Source organism: Setaria viridis, chromosome 2 (genome assembly GCF_005286985.2).
Source record: "Setaria viridis chromosome 2, Setaria_viridis_v4.0, whole genome shotgun sequence".
In the NCBI taxonomy this organism is placed as follows: Eukaryota; Viridiplantae; Streptophyta; class Magnoliopsida; order Poales; family Poaceae; genus Setaria; species Setaria viridis.
In genome coordinates this window covers 40,773,834-40,785,912 of record NC_048264.2, presented here as the reverse complement: position 1 = coordinate 40,785,912, position 12,079 = coordinate 40,773,834, and the positions used below count along the sequence as shown (strand labels likewise).

At 47.4% G+C, this 12,079-nt stretch overlaps 1 protein-coding gene and 1 long non-coding RNA gene across 3 annotated transcripts; both read right to left on the bottom strand.

Annotated features, from left to right (window-relative positions):
• Nucleotides 1-661: 661 nt before the first annotated feature.
• LOC117846550 (uncharacterized) lies at nucleotides 662-3,914 on the bottom strand. Its single transcript, XR_004638345.2, has 3 exons — nucleotides 3,602-3,914; nucleotides 1,323-2,320; nucleotides 662-1,239 (listed from the first exon to the last, which is right to left on the bottom strand). It is a non-coding gene; the product is annotated as an uncharacterized lncRNA (long non-coding RNA).
• A 3,469-nt stretch (nucleotides 3,915-7,383) lies between these two features.
• Nucleotides 7,384-10,672, bottom strand: LOC117845953 (protein ACCELERATED CELL DEATH 6). Of its 2 annotated transcripts, none has more exons than XM_034727036.2 (3): nucleotides 9,930-10,672; nucleotides 8,424-8,956; nucleotides 7,384-8,289 (listed from the first exon to the last, which is right to left on the bottom strand). In XM_034727036.2, exons 1-3 carry the CDS (start codon nucleotides 10,633-10,635, stop codon nucleotides 7,555-7,557), a joined length of 1,974 nt encoding a protein of 657 aa, XP_034582927.1. In that variant the 5' UTR covers nucleotides 10,636-10,672; the 3' UTR covers nucleotides 7,384-7,554. The 2 variants fall into 2 exon arrangements, with proteins under 2 accessions (XP_034582927.1, XP_034582928.1); XM_034727037.2 differs by having other exon boundaries at nucleotides 7,384-8,280.
• Nucleotides 10,673-12,079: the final 1,407 nt, after the last annotated feature.

Here is a 12,079-nt window from a genome sequence, read left to right as displayed (position 1 = left end):
CGAACAGGAGCTAAGCAGATTCTCTCGGGTCGTGTGTCGGTTGCTTGGATTCGGTTGACCGATTTCTAGTGCCAACACCCTTCGACCCATATTTTTAGACACTAGTGACCCTCGTCCCTCGACCCCGACCCTCGACCCAGTCGACCCGACATTCTGGTGACTATGTGTATGATCCTAGGTGGAGCAGGGAAAGAGTTGCAAGAAGTCTTCGGCACAATCTGGTACACATCGCTTGTCACAGGTTTGTGTAGCTTGCATTTATCTTGCTCTTAGTTGTGTTTTTATAACTCCATTGCTTTGCTTCTCTCTTTGCAACTCTTTAGACTTACACATTACGCGTTTAATAGTGTGCTACTTTCTTTAGCTAAATCTTCGTCTACTAAGGGCCTGTTTGGGACTGCTCCGCTCCAATAAAAATAGCTCCACTCCACCAACTCCACCTTTTATCAGATCCACTCCACCAACTCCAGAAAAATAGGGAGTTAGGTACCTGTTTGGCTACCGGATCCAAATTCAGCTCCAAAAATTATAGGAACCAGTGGGAATAGTCATTTTTGCCCAAAGGTTTTGCTCTGTGCTACAGTTCCGCGCTACAGTACCGCGCTACAGTGCCCATGAGGTTACTGTGCTGTTCATGCACTGCTCGTGTTTACATGGAAAATTTTCGTACTAGAGAACAGATCCATTACTTGTTCCAATAAAAATTAAAATTTGTTTCATGTGACATCAAATGAAATTACAAAATTAACCACACCAATATTAACTAGTTCCAAGCAAGAGAAAGGGCGGTGGCCAACTCATCACGAAATACATCCATAGTTGGAGCATTGGCATTCGAAGTAGACCCGTCGGACGCCAAGGGAGAAACTGCATATTTGTTATACCTTTCCGGGATAGTAGGTATGTAATTAGGATCACGATCAAACCGATCAAAGTCAATGTCTTCACCTCCATGTTCACGGATATAATTGTGAAGGACCATAGTAGCCACAACAATCATCTTTTGCTTGTACATAGGGTACGGTGGCATCTTGTAGAGAATTTTCCACTTCATTTTTAATAATCCAAACGATCTCTCAATAACATTGCGAATAGATGAGTGAACACGATTGAACCTTTCTGCAGGAGTCTTTGGTTCCATACCCCTATGCCATTCGGGTAAATGATACCTTTCACCCTTGTAAGGAGCTAGATACCCAGGGCGATTAGGATAACCCGCATCAACAACATAGTATTTGCCTGCAAAATGAGAAGATAATATAAGTTATTATTTGTTCAGCACTAGGACAAGTAAAACATAAATCATATAAAGGCGATGTTACCTTGTGGAGGATGTGGTTCCGCACCGTCGGCCAAGCCTCGCCCGGCCATGGGCGGCGACGGGTCGAACGGGCGCTGGAGGCCAGATGACGGCGACGGAGGAGGAGTACCAGGCGGTGGCGGCGAGTCAGGCGTGAGGGCGGCGGCGGAATCTCCAGCGGCGGGCGGGTGGAAGCCGTACGGGCGGCGGCGGAATCTCCAACGGCGGGTGGGCGGAAGCCGTACGGGCGGCGTCCGCCGAGTCGCGGAACAGAGGAGTCGGCCGATCTCGCGGAAAAAAAGTGTCTGTCGTTTTTTTTTCCTTCAAAACGGTACTGTGTAAAGGGTGGTATTGGTTGGTAATTTCTACCCAACTCCAAGAGGAGTTATAAAAGTTGTTTTTTGAGAGCACCCTTTGAGAAGCTCCAGGAAAATCTTGGAGTTACCCCCCAGATCCACATTTTTTTTGGAGTTGGTATAGTTGGAGCTGGAGGTGTTTGGTAAGATGAAGCTGGAGCGGAGCTACAAAATCTGGAGCGGAGCAGTCCCAAACAGACTCTAAGTACAACTATCCATTAATTTCCCAACAGATTGTCAGAACTCATCAGGAGCTAACAAAAGGGCACGGAGCTCTTAAGTATTGCTTTTGTTTGGTTTTCACAATCATTGGCACTAACAAAAAAATAAAGAAAGCAACCGGTGTACATGTATTTTGTTTTCTTGGAAGAAAATAAAGTGACTTACACTTGTGCTGCCCCGCTGCCCAGTCCTATTCCCTTCTCGATGATTCTCTTAGAGTCTTAAAATATATAAAAGGAAACAAAGGCAGACCCTTTTCTCAGCGAAACGTGGACATGGAGATATATATATGGTCTGATACTTTCTTGAGAAACTTCAAGCTAGCGCTCCCGTGAAAACGAAGACAGCTGGAAGAGTCAATCAAATGATGGTGCGCATTTGACAGTGTCTCTCGTATAAACTCTAGCACTTGTCCATCTCTCTTTCTTCCCATCTCCAGATTCTAATAAGACAAATGGTCAAACGTCATGACCGAAAGTCAACGCAATAAATATTTTAATAGGGGTAGTACTTTACTCTTTCTTTTCTAAAGAAGAGAACTGCAAAGAAACTGAAAGTAACGTCTCAGTAAGATATAACCGTGGCATTTATCGATCAATAATACCGGCCGGTTCATGGTCTCCAACGAGAGTTTCATGCATACAACCTTTTTTTAGTAATGGAAATAAAGACTGCCCGGGCCTTTTGTATCATGGGATGCATATAGCCAGATCCAGGAATGGAGCAAACAGGGTGCTACGTAATCAGAGGCTACAAATCCCATTAGTTTTAAAGTTCAAACTAAATATATAGGTTTCAAGTACTCAAGTGACACAACAAACAGTATAGGAGACTAGGAGTAGAAGTTAAATGCACTAATGAAATGCAAAAAAAAAGTACTCGATACGGCTAATCTTCAGTGTGAACAACATTTTTTGATAAATGTTTCTTATCAACATGAAACATTTTTACCCCAGCATGGTCTGCAGTTCGGCCCCTGCATACAGGTACACCGTTGAGCGCATCAAGACGATGGAACTGAAAGTCAAAGTGCAGTACTGGACCATGTCGTGTGTGCTTTTGGGATTCTACAAAAACGTTGGGCCATTATACGTCACGCTGCACGTCTTTGGGACAGGAAAGAGCTAGAAGATATTATTATGGTATGTATTATTCTACATAATATGATAATTGAGGATGAGAGAAACTCCTATCAGTTGCATCAAGATGACACATATGAAGAAGGATGATCTACCAGACCAATAACAGGACTTGACCATGGACCAATACATGGATTTAGTAGAATCCTAGAGATCAATGATACTATTCATGATAAAGAGGCGCACAAACGTCTCCAGTCAGATTTGGTGGAACATATATGGCAAAAATTTGGTGGTCAGCAAACTTAGAACACAACCTGTGTAGTTTAATGTGTCCCAGTCCTTGCAAGTATCTTGTAATTTCCAAATTTTTCATCAGAGTTGTTGTATTCCTAAATTAATAAGAAATTGTATTGACATTGGTTAATGTATCTCTAAATTAGATTAACATGGCACATATTCCATTGCTCGACATGTTTATGGAGAAAACTTCATCTGCTATGGCAGTATATATAAGTCAACAATCAGGCTATCAGAACAAAAGGAACAAATCACATCTATGCATTGCACAGACATCGCACAGAACAAATCACATCCTAGCAAGTAGGCAGCGTAATACGTATATATCGCACAGAACAAATCACCTCGAAGCGGCGGAGCACCTGCGTGGGAGCGGCGCGGCCCCTCGCTGGGCTAGATCTCGAGCGTCGCCGTCGCCCTCCTAGGCCCAGCCAAAAGATTCGCCTGCCGCGTTTGGGGTTGCCGTGGCCAAGCTGGAGTCGGATGCTTGGCGCCGGTGGTGGCGGCTCGGACGGCCGCGGCCAGCGGCGCGGATCGGGATCCTTGAGCGGATGAGGACGGAGGCGGACAGGCGGTGTGCGGGATAGGGAAGGACTGGACGAGAACCCGCGGGAAGCAACGACGGGAAAAGGAGTCGGGGAATTTTTTAGCTAGATGGGTCCCACGCATGGACTCAGGTGCTGGTTCACTGCGTTGCGGCTCTGGTGTTAGTTGATGTTAAATCCATGGTGGGTCCCACCTTAGGACCAGGGTGCACCCATACATTGCTGGTGCCCTAACAAGACCCTGCCCTTTTCCTGCTCATAAAATAGTAGCTGCTTATGGGTCAACGGCAGCAAAAGGAAACAAAGCAACGATACTAAATACTCCCTTTTGACTTTTGACCATTTGTCTTATTCAAAAAATTATGTAGGTATTATTTATTTTGTTTATGATTTATTTTATCATCAAAAGTATTTTAACATCGGCTTATTTTTCATATGTTTTTAATAATTTTTGAATAAGACGAATGGTCAAACGTTGCGAAAAAAAGTTAACAACAACAAATATTTCAATACAGAGGGAGTAATAAATTCCGATCAATGCCGTGCAACACCTACGAATACGTAGGTGTTGCATGTATACGAATACGAATGAATATATATATATATATATATATATATGTATGTATGTATGTATGTATGTATGTATGTATGTATGTATGTATGTATGTATGTATGTATGTATGTATGTATGTATGTATGTATGTATGTATGTATGTATGTATAAGTTTCATTTGACTTTTTACATCAAAGGCTAGAGGGAGGCCACGGTTGAGTTCAAGCAATAATTAGACAATTTTTTGCATGTATGCAGTACATGCCAATTGCTAAATTAAACCCTTACCGGCCGACAACCCTTGTCTTACCAACCCACGGTACGGTACGGTGGACTGCTGATCGCTGTATGCCTGTATGTTTGATGCCCCACTTGTGGTAACCGTGCTCTGACAATTTTTTTTTTTTGAAACGAACCGTGCTCTGACAGTCTTTTGACTGGTTTTTAAGCATGCAGCACAACGTAAGTACGTAACGAAGGGGTCAACCAAATTTCATTTAACGTATGATTTTGACAGGGCCTCACAATCATGTACTCGTACTGGTTCAGCCCCTTTCTCCTCCTCGAGTTCATTGCACTCGTGCTTGTAACTGAACCCTAGCTCCTAGTGGACTTATTTTTACTGTTAACTTCATTGCAACTTGCGCAGGAGAAGAACACTGAACACCGTCTGTACGTCAGCAGTGTATAAATGTGCTGCACACAGGCCTAGGCTTTTCACGGCAAAGCAAAAGCACAGACGCATTGTATTTGCATTGCTCGCGAGTCGCGACTACACTTGTTGGTTGTTGCTTTGATCTCTTGCTGATTGTTGCTGCTGGCCTACGGTCATCGCTAGTTGCCGGTGCCTCGGATCCGATCCTCTCGCACTGAACAATGGATTCAGGGGATGTATTCGCCGAATCCGGCCCGAAGCTTATGATGGCGAGAGCTGGCGTTGGTTCTTCTCCTCCGACGATGATTGAGACCGACTGGTATGCACTCTCGATCAATATCATGCACGCACGCCTTCACGCGCTATTCATTACCTAATTTTTACTCGTACCGGTTCTACGAAAGAGCTAGAGTTCTTACGCATTGCTATACACGCAACATGACTTCAGGTGCAGCAGCGAGCATCGCCGGTGCGTGGCAGCCTGCATTGTTAAAGGGACTTATGGTCTGGAGAGCGATCGAGAAAAGGGGAGGCTGAGGAACACGCGGGAGAATAAGCAGGCGCTAGCGCCGGCGTGGTGGACGAGCTTCCACTTCCGCCTGCTTCAAACGCTCGAGTGCGATTGTTTCTCCTGCGACCTCTTCGTCGGAGCCAACCGGAGCTTCATCTATGGCGCCATCTACGAGTACGAGCCGCCGGGGGCCGCGGGGCGCCACCCGTAGGCTCCACACTACATTGTCGCCTTCCGGGGCACCATGCTACGGGACCCCGCAGCGCTTCACGACATCTACCTCGACGGCAGCATCGCGCTCAACAAGCAGCACATATGCCGCCGCTTCCGCAAGGCCCGTGAGCAGGTCGAGCAGCTCCTGAAGAAGATCACCAATGGCGCAAGTGACGGCGTCTGGCTCGCGGGCCACTCGCTCGGCGCGTCGATAGCGCTGGACGTGGGGCGCAACATGGCAACCAGGAAGGGTGCTACCTCCCGACGTTCCTCTTCAACCCGCCGCTCCTGTCGCTGGCGCCGCTGGCCGAGTTGCTGCGCATGTCGGACGCGGCAAGGAGGGATCTGTGCGTCGCCAAGTGCACGGTGAAGGCAGCATTTGGGAGCACGTTCCTGAGGTCCCATGTGAGAAGAATGGAGGGGCTGTTCCAGCGGCTGGAAGATTGGGTGCCGGAGCTGTTCCTGCACCGGAGGGACATCATCTGCCAAGGCTTCATCGACTACTTGGAGCAGCGGCAGGAGATTCTAGACCGAGTTCCCCCGGAGTTCCGATGGCTCGCCGAGGAAGCGATGGAACTGTCACTCCGTGACCACCTCCTGTTGGCATTAAAATCACCTTGCAGCTCCTCTACACGGGCCGGTCAGACCGGTTTCGCCGGCGAGCGAAAAAAACCAACAAACGCCCGCCCGAGAGGGACCTATCAGGGCAGACGCACCTTGGATTGTTTCAGGGTCGGCAGGCAACCTAGAACGTCCTCAGACGTTGTAGAGACGAAGGAAGAACAGCAGATGGGGATTAGAAAAGCTAGGGCAAAGAGAAAAGGTAAAAAGGCAAAATAATAGATTGATAATGGTTTTGATCGATTGGATGTCGTCAATCGGCCGTGGCCCTTTATATTTATAGGGTGGGGAAGTCTTGCCCCATTAGGAGTCGAAACACTAACAAATCCGGTGTCAAAATACAACTTCTAACTCGGACTACACAGACCAACCGGTCTGACCATCCTGGGAACCGATCTAACCGATTTCCTATGTGCAAATCTTCCCGAGATCATAACTCTCTCATCCGAATTCCAAATCGAACATTCTACATATACATTTTGATCTACTCGATGAGAGATACATAATGGTGAAGTTCAATTTACATTTGGAGTACTTTGACCAAATCGATCTAACCGGTTAGAAGATCAGTTCAGAGACCTGATTATTCAGATATGCAAATTTTAACCTTGAACCCATCCTTTCGTGGCACCAACACCATCATGAGCGATGAGGAGGAACTAGAGCAGAGTACAGCCACACCTTTTGCCATCCGCGAGGCTGTGGAAAAGAACTCGACCAAGACCAGCGGCGCATTCGGCTCTCACAGCCTCCAGCAGTGGTGGGAACCGGACAACCACCTAAACTTGAGCTCCAGGCAATACGGCTATCGTACAGTGTAAACTCTGGATGCTGTTGCATATGCCTTCGCTTGGTGCCAAATACTCATTACTCAATTGCGATGTGCATTTATATATGTACTGTTTGATGTCATATCAATTGAATTCATTTTTTTTTCTGTACCCACAAAAAAAATTCATGTTTTCGTGTATCATGTATTTAACGGTATATCCTGTGTATCATGTATAGAGGCATGTGCAGATATATAGTTAACCAGAAGTTTTTCTTTTCTTTTCTCCATTGTCGATCAGAAGTTAGAATCACAGTGAGTTCGGCAAATAGGCGAGCACTCGTGCAACTTGAAGAACTTGTATATACAACTCATGCAACTCTTTAAAGAAACGGGAATGGTACACCAAGGCACACTATTGCAGTTCTCATCATAGCAATGCTAACAGAAAGATGAAGCTGTAAGTAAATATCGTACCAAGCATCCTCCGCAGGAATAGACAGGCAAAATTGGAGCCAACACCAATTGTAAGACGGCTCCTCGTTTCCTGTGGCAAGTGGGTCTTAAACGCTCCTTTCCAACCCAATCGCCGCTTTATCGGCATGAACAAGAACCATAGCTGCCAACTAGATGGGTTGCGAAGCAATAAGGTCATGAAGGTAGACATGCAGACCACAATGGCGATCCGCTCGCTGACCGGGCTCAAAACAACATAGGCACCCAATGCGAATCCTATAACCATACTTCTCGTCGCCTGCTCCATCGAAATTACAGAGAGGAACATGTAGATTGCACGAAGCAGCGGATGGACATGTTCTGACCCTGCATACGTGAGCCAAATGGTGGACAGCGTGGAGCCAACAAATGCAAGAGTGTTTGCCATCACGAATGCCTTGAAGGTATATCTGTGTGACAAAATTGGTGCGCCGGCATGTGGATGTCCATCCGATATGTAGCCACCGGGCAGAGTGAAAACTGCTGCAAATGTGACTGTTGAGACAAGCACGGAGCCAACAATTAAATTCTGTGCAATGTTGGTAAATTTCTTTAGCTCGTTCCCAGAAGTTTTCCCAATGCCAAATTCATCTATGAAATGATCAAGGCGACGAGGACTAAGAACAGCTCCAGTCCATGCCAAACAGCGGAGAATGATGACCTGTGGATTCTACCAGAAGAAAATCAACCTTTCAGGAAAGCAAATGATACAATTTACAAAAGAAACAAATTTTAAATCAAACCATAGCATGAATTAGAAGATGCAAAGAAGAATGTAGTCCCGGGTGATTCGGTGAAGCTTACCAGTGTATAACTTATGCCTTTGTCAGTTGCCAGTACTGCAAGATCTAAGGCAGTGAGGCCCTGGTTGTTCACTATATTTGGCAGTACACCTTTTGTTGCCATTAGAAGACTCACTATCATCTGGTCTGCATTCTTTACAGCAAGATGCAGGGGCGTGTTGCCTTCAGAATCCATGACATTTGCCATTCTTACAAGCTCTGCAGTACCAGAGAAACGCCAAACAACTTTCCATTTCTTATTCTCAATAGCAATATGTAGGAAATTTCTTCCTCTGCTGTCAAGCAATTCGTCACAATCTGGGCAGAATCTACAGAGTTCATAGATGAGTTGACCATATCCCATTTTAGCAGCAATATGTACGGGACATAAACCATTGGAATCTGACATATATGCTGGAGAAGTGTCATGGCGCAATAAGAGCTTCATTGTGGAAATATTTCCAACAGACGCAATGTAGTGGAGAGGAGTACTGCCTGACTCATCAACTTCTTTCACAAGAGCTGGGTTCCACTGCAGCAATTCCTGTGTCATTTCTATTATGAAAGAACTTCAGTGAATATGTCAGGTGCATGGAAGTATAAAATAACTTTTTCTCGAGTAATGACGTAATCACACCTAAATTTGATCGATTATGCGTAATTTTCAACAAAAACGGTTCATCTTTTATAAGGTTCAATAAAAAAATCTATAACTTTTGTCAGCCTGTTAACTCCTCATTCCTTGAGCAAATAACTAGCATTCAAAAAAACTTCTTCAATAATAGAACCGTCCATGATATACTACTTAAGCCTATGTCTGTCCATGCTTACATGTCCTTTTCAACAAGGTTCTTTTCACATGTACCTTTATTTATCTTCTATCTCATGATTCACATGTAGGACAGTAGGATTAATATATAATATGCCACCCTGGCCATTTGATGAGTGCTCACTGCCCACCCAAAACTCAATGTTACCCATAAGTATTTGTGCCAAAACCTATTTCATAAGCACTAAATGTGCAGCCCCACATAATCTGATAATCGACTACAGAATAATCATAATGTCACAACTCACAGGCTCACAGCATGATACTCACTGTGTGCTGCCAAGACAACCCTAACCAAAATCGCTATCACTAGCTTATAGCAATTTGAACTGTTTGAGTTTAGATAGGTATACACTAAAGTTCAATGCGTGATAAAGTGAACGTGAATCATCACATCAAACAGAGAATCCAATCATCCGACTCATACTCCATCCACCACTAGCTTTAGAAAAAGGGGCATCATTGCTTTGAAACGAACGGCTAAATTCAACTCAATCCATGAATCCAACCACCGCATAGTTCGATCATTCTATCGAAAGAAGTATTTCCAGATTTCAGCCAAGCTTCCCACAGTACCTCAATCCCCAATTGACAAACTAGCATATCTAAACCTGACCCACTAGATCTTAATGCACTCCAAATTGCTCATTAACTCGTCATAAACAGAGCAACATGAACTAGCAGTCAGGAGGAACTTACCGTAGCTCGTTAGCACGGCGGCGTGCATCACCGTGCGGCCTCCCGGACCCGTGCTCGAAGCCAGTACGGGCACCTCCTCCTCCTCCGCCTCCGCATTCCTATATGTCCTCAAGAGCAAGCGCACCATCCCCTGGGACCCGGCCGCCGCCGCCATGTAGAACGGCGACTCCCCGGCGCCGCCGCACAGCCCCACGAGCCCCGGGTCCGCGGCGGCGAGCGCGCGCGCGGCGGCCTCGTGGCTGCCCCGCACGGCGTCGTGCAGCGCCGTCTCCCCGCGCCTGTTCGTGGCCCGGGCCAGTGCGCGCAGGGAGGAGGAGGAGGCGACGAGGAGCGCGACGACCTTGTGCGCCCCGGCGCGCGCCGCGAGGTGGAGCGGGGTGTCGAGCGCGGCGTTGCGCGCGGCGAGGAGGCGCGGGGCGCGGCGGAGGAGGAGCGACGCGAGGTCCGCGTGCCCGCCCGCGGCCGCAACGTGGAGGAGCGTGTTCCCCCCCGCCGTGGCGGCCGACTCGAGGTCCGGGGCGGCAGGGTCCGCCAGGAGCGCCTTGACGAGCCGGCGCTCGTCGCCGCTGCGCGCCGCGCGGAGCAGCGCGGGGCCCATGGTCGGCAGCGCGGCAGCAGCAGGCAGCGGGCGCGGGGTCGGGCAGGGGGACGCGGTGGTGGTAGGCGTGGACGGCGGCGAGGCCTCCGCCGGCTCCGGCGAGGCCATCGTGCGAGCGGGCGTCGGTGGTGGAGCAGGGGGAGGGGGGGTGGGTGTTTTTATTTTGGATTTATGCCACTGATGACCTGCTTTGCTTCGAACTTTGATGTGAACTGCGAAGCGTACAGCAGATGGAATTTACTTGGTGTTAGACCCTCGGTGATGTTCATAATTATGTTCAGGGTCCCATTTCTTTCTCTGACTTTACGTGGAACATACAGATGGTGTCATGGTGATTTTTTTTTTTTTGAAATAGAATGGTGTCACGGTGAAAATTGGCGATAGGCTGCTAGTTTCGGCGCCATGATCTCAGCCATCCTTCTAGGTAAGTGAATTTAATATTTTCTTGTCGTTAAAATACAATCATTGTAGACCACTAGTATTATCCCATTAGTATACTCCTAGTATCTTTTTAAAGAAATAGCATTTGATAGTGGGTTTTAAATTATATTTTCTAGTAGTACACCAGGTCCTCACCGAATATGTGTGTCTTCATAGTAAATAGATAAAGCCGGCCAATATGCTATTTGAAAGTGGAGTAGTATACTCCTGTATAATTGTTGGCAGACACGTCTTGTTGCACGATCTAGCTAGCAAGACATACGATTCGTCGATTCCAACAGTGTTGGATGCTCATCCCTTACAGCCGTCGATTACAATACAGTGCAAGTCCTGCAGTACTAGTTATCATGATAGCACGAACAGAATCCTCGAAAACAAGAAGGATGGTACAAACAGAGCCCGCAGGGACAGCGGGGAAAACCACGTGGTTTTGTTCTCCGCACGTACAGCAACGTGCTTTCCATTTTAACCACCCGCATGGAGACGCCAATAATTTTTTTTGTCCACCGGGACCGGGAGGTGGTGGGTGCGGTCCGTGTCGGAACAGGGTGCACGCGGCGAGGCGGCAAAAGGCACGGCCGTCGTGCGTGGCTTTTCTCTCCGCTCTTCCGGGGTCCTCGATGGCCATGATGCCGGCCGGCCAGATGGAAAAGATGCCGGCACGACCTTGAGCCGGAGGACGCGCGGGACTCGCACGTTTCCAGCGTGTTTCAGCCCTAGCCTCCGGTGTCGTGGACAGCAGGAACCGATGTCGCCACGCGGGCACTGCCAGCCGCCCATCCAAGTCAGGTGGGAGCTAGCGCGACCATCCGTTAGCGACTGCCTAACCGTCGGCGTCGTCGGTTAATCTAGAATCTAAGTGGGGGCATATCTTGGGTCTATCCCTCTGTGTCGTATACCAAATGAATTTAGAGTAAGGTGTTCTCGAAAACATACCCTCATGTCATGTACAAATATGCTATACAGATGACCGGAATCAGTTTGGTGCCGCCAATTAGCAAGAGGGTTGGCAAATTAGGAGTAGAGTTTACCTCGGAGTCACGCTAGTTGGGAGTAGAGTTCTAGATAATGCCTTTTAATCTCTGGGCTCTTGTTAGGAAGGACTCAAGAA

Coding starts and splice junctions, on each gene's coding strand:
- LOC117845953 (XM_034727036.2), bottom strand. CDS start 10,635: ATGGCCTCGCCGGAGCCGGCGGAGGCCTCGCCGCCGTCCACGCCTACC. Junction 8,957..9,929: donor CGCCGTGCTAACGAGCTACG/GTAAGTTCCTCC, acceptor CTTTCATAATAG/AAATGACACAGGAATTGCTG. Junction 8,290..8,423: donor AAGGCATAAGTTATACACTG/GTAAGCTTCACC, acceptor TTCTTCTGGTAG/AATCCACAGGTCATCATTCT.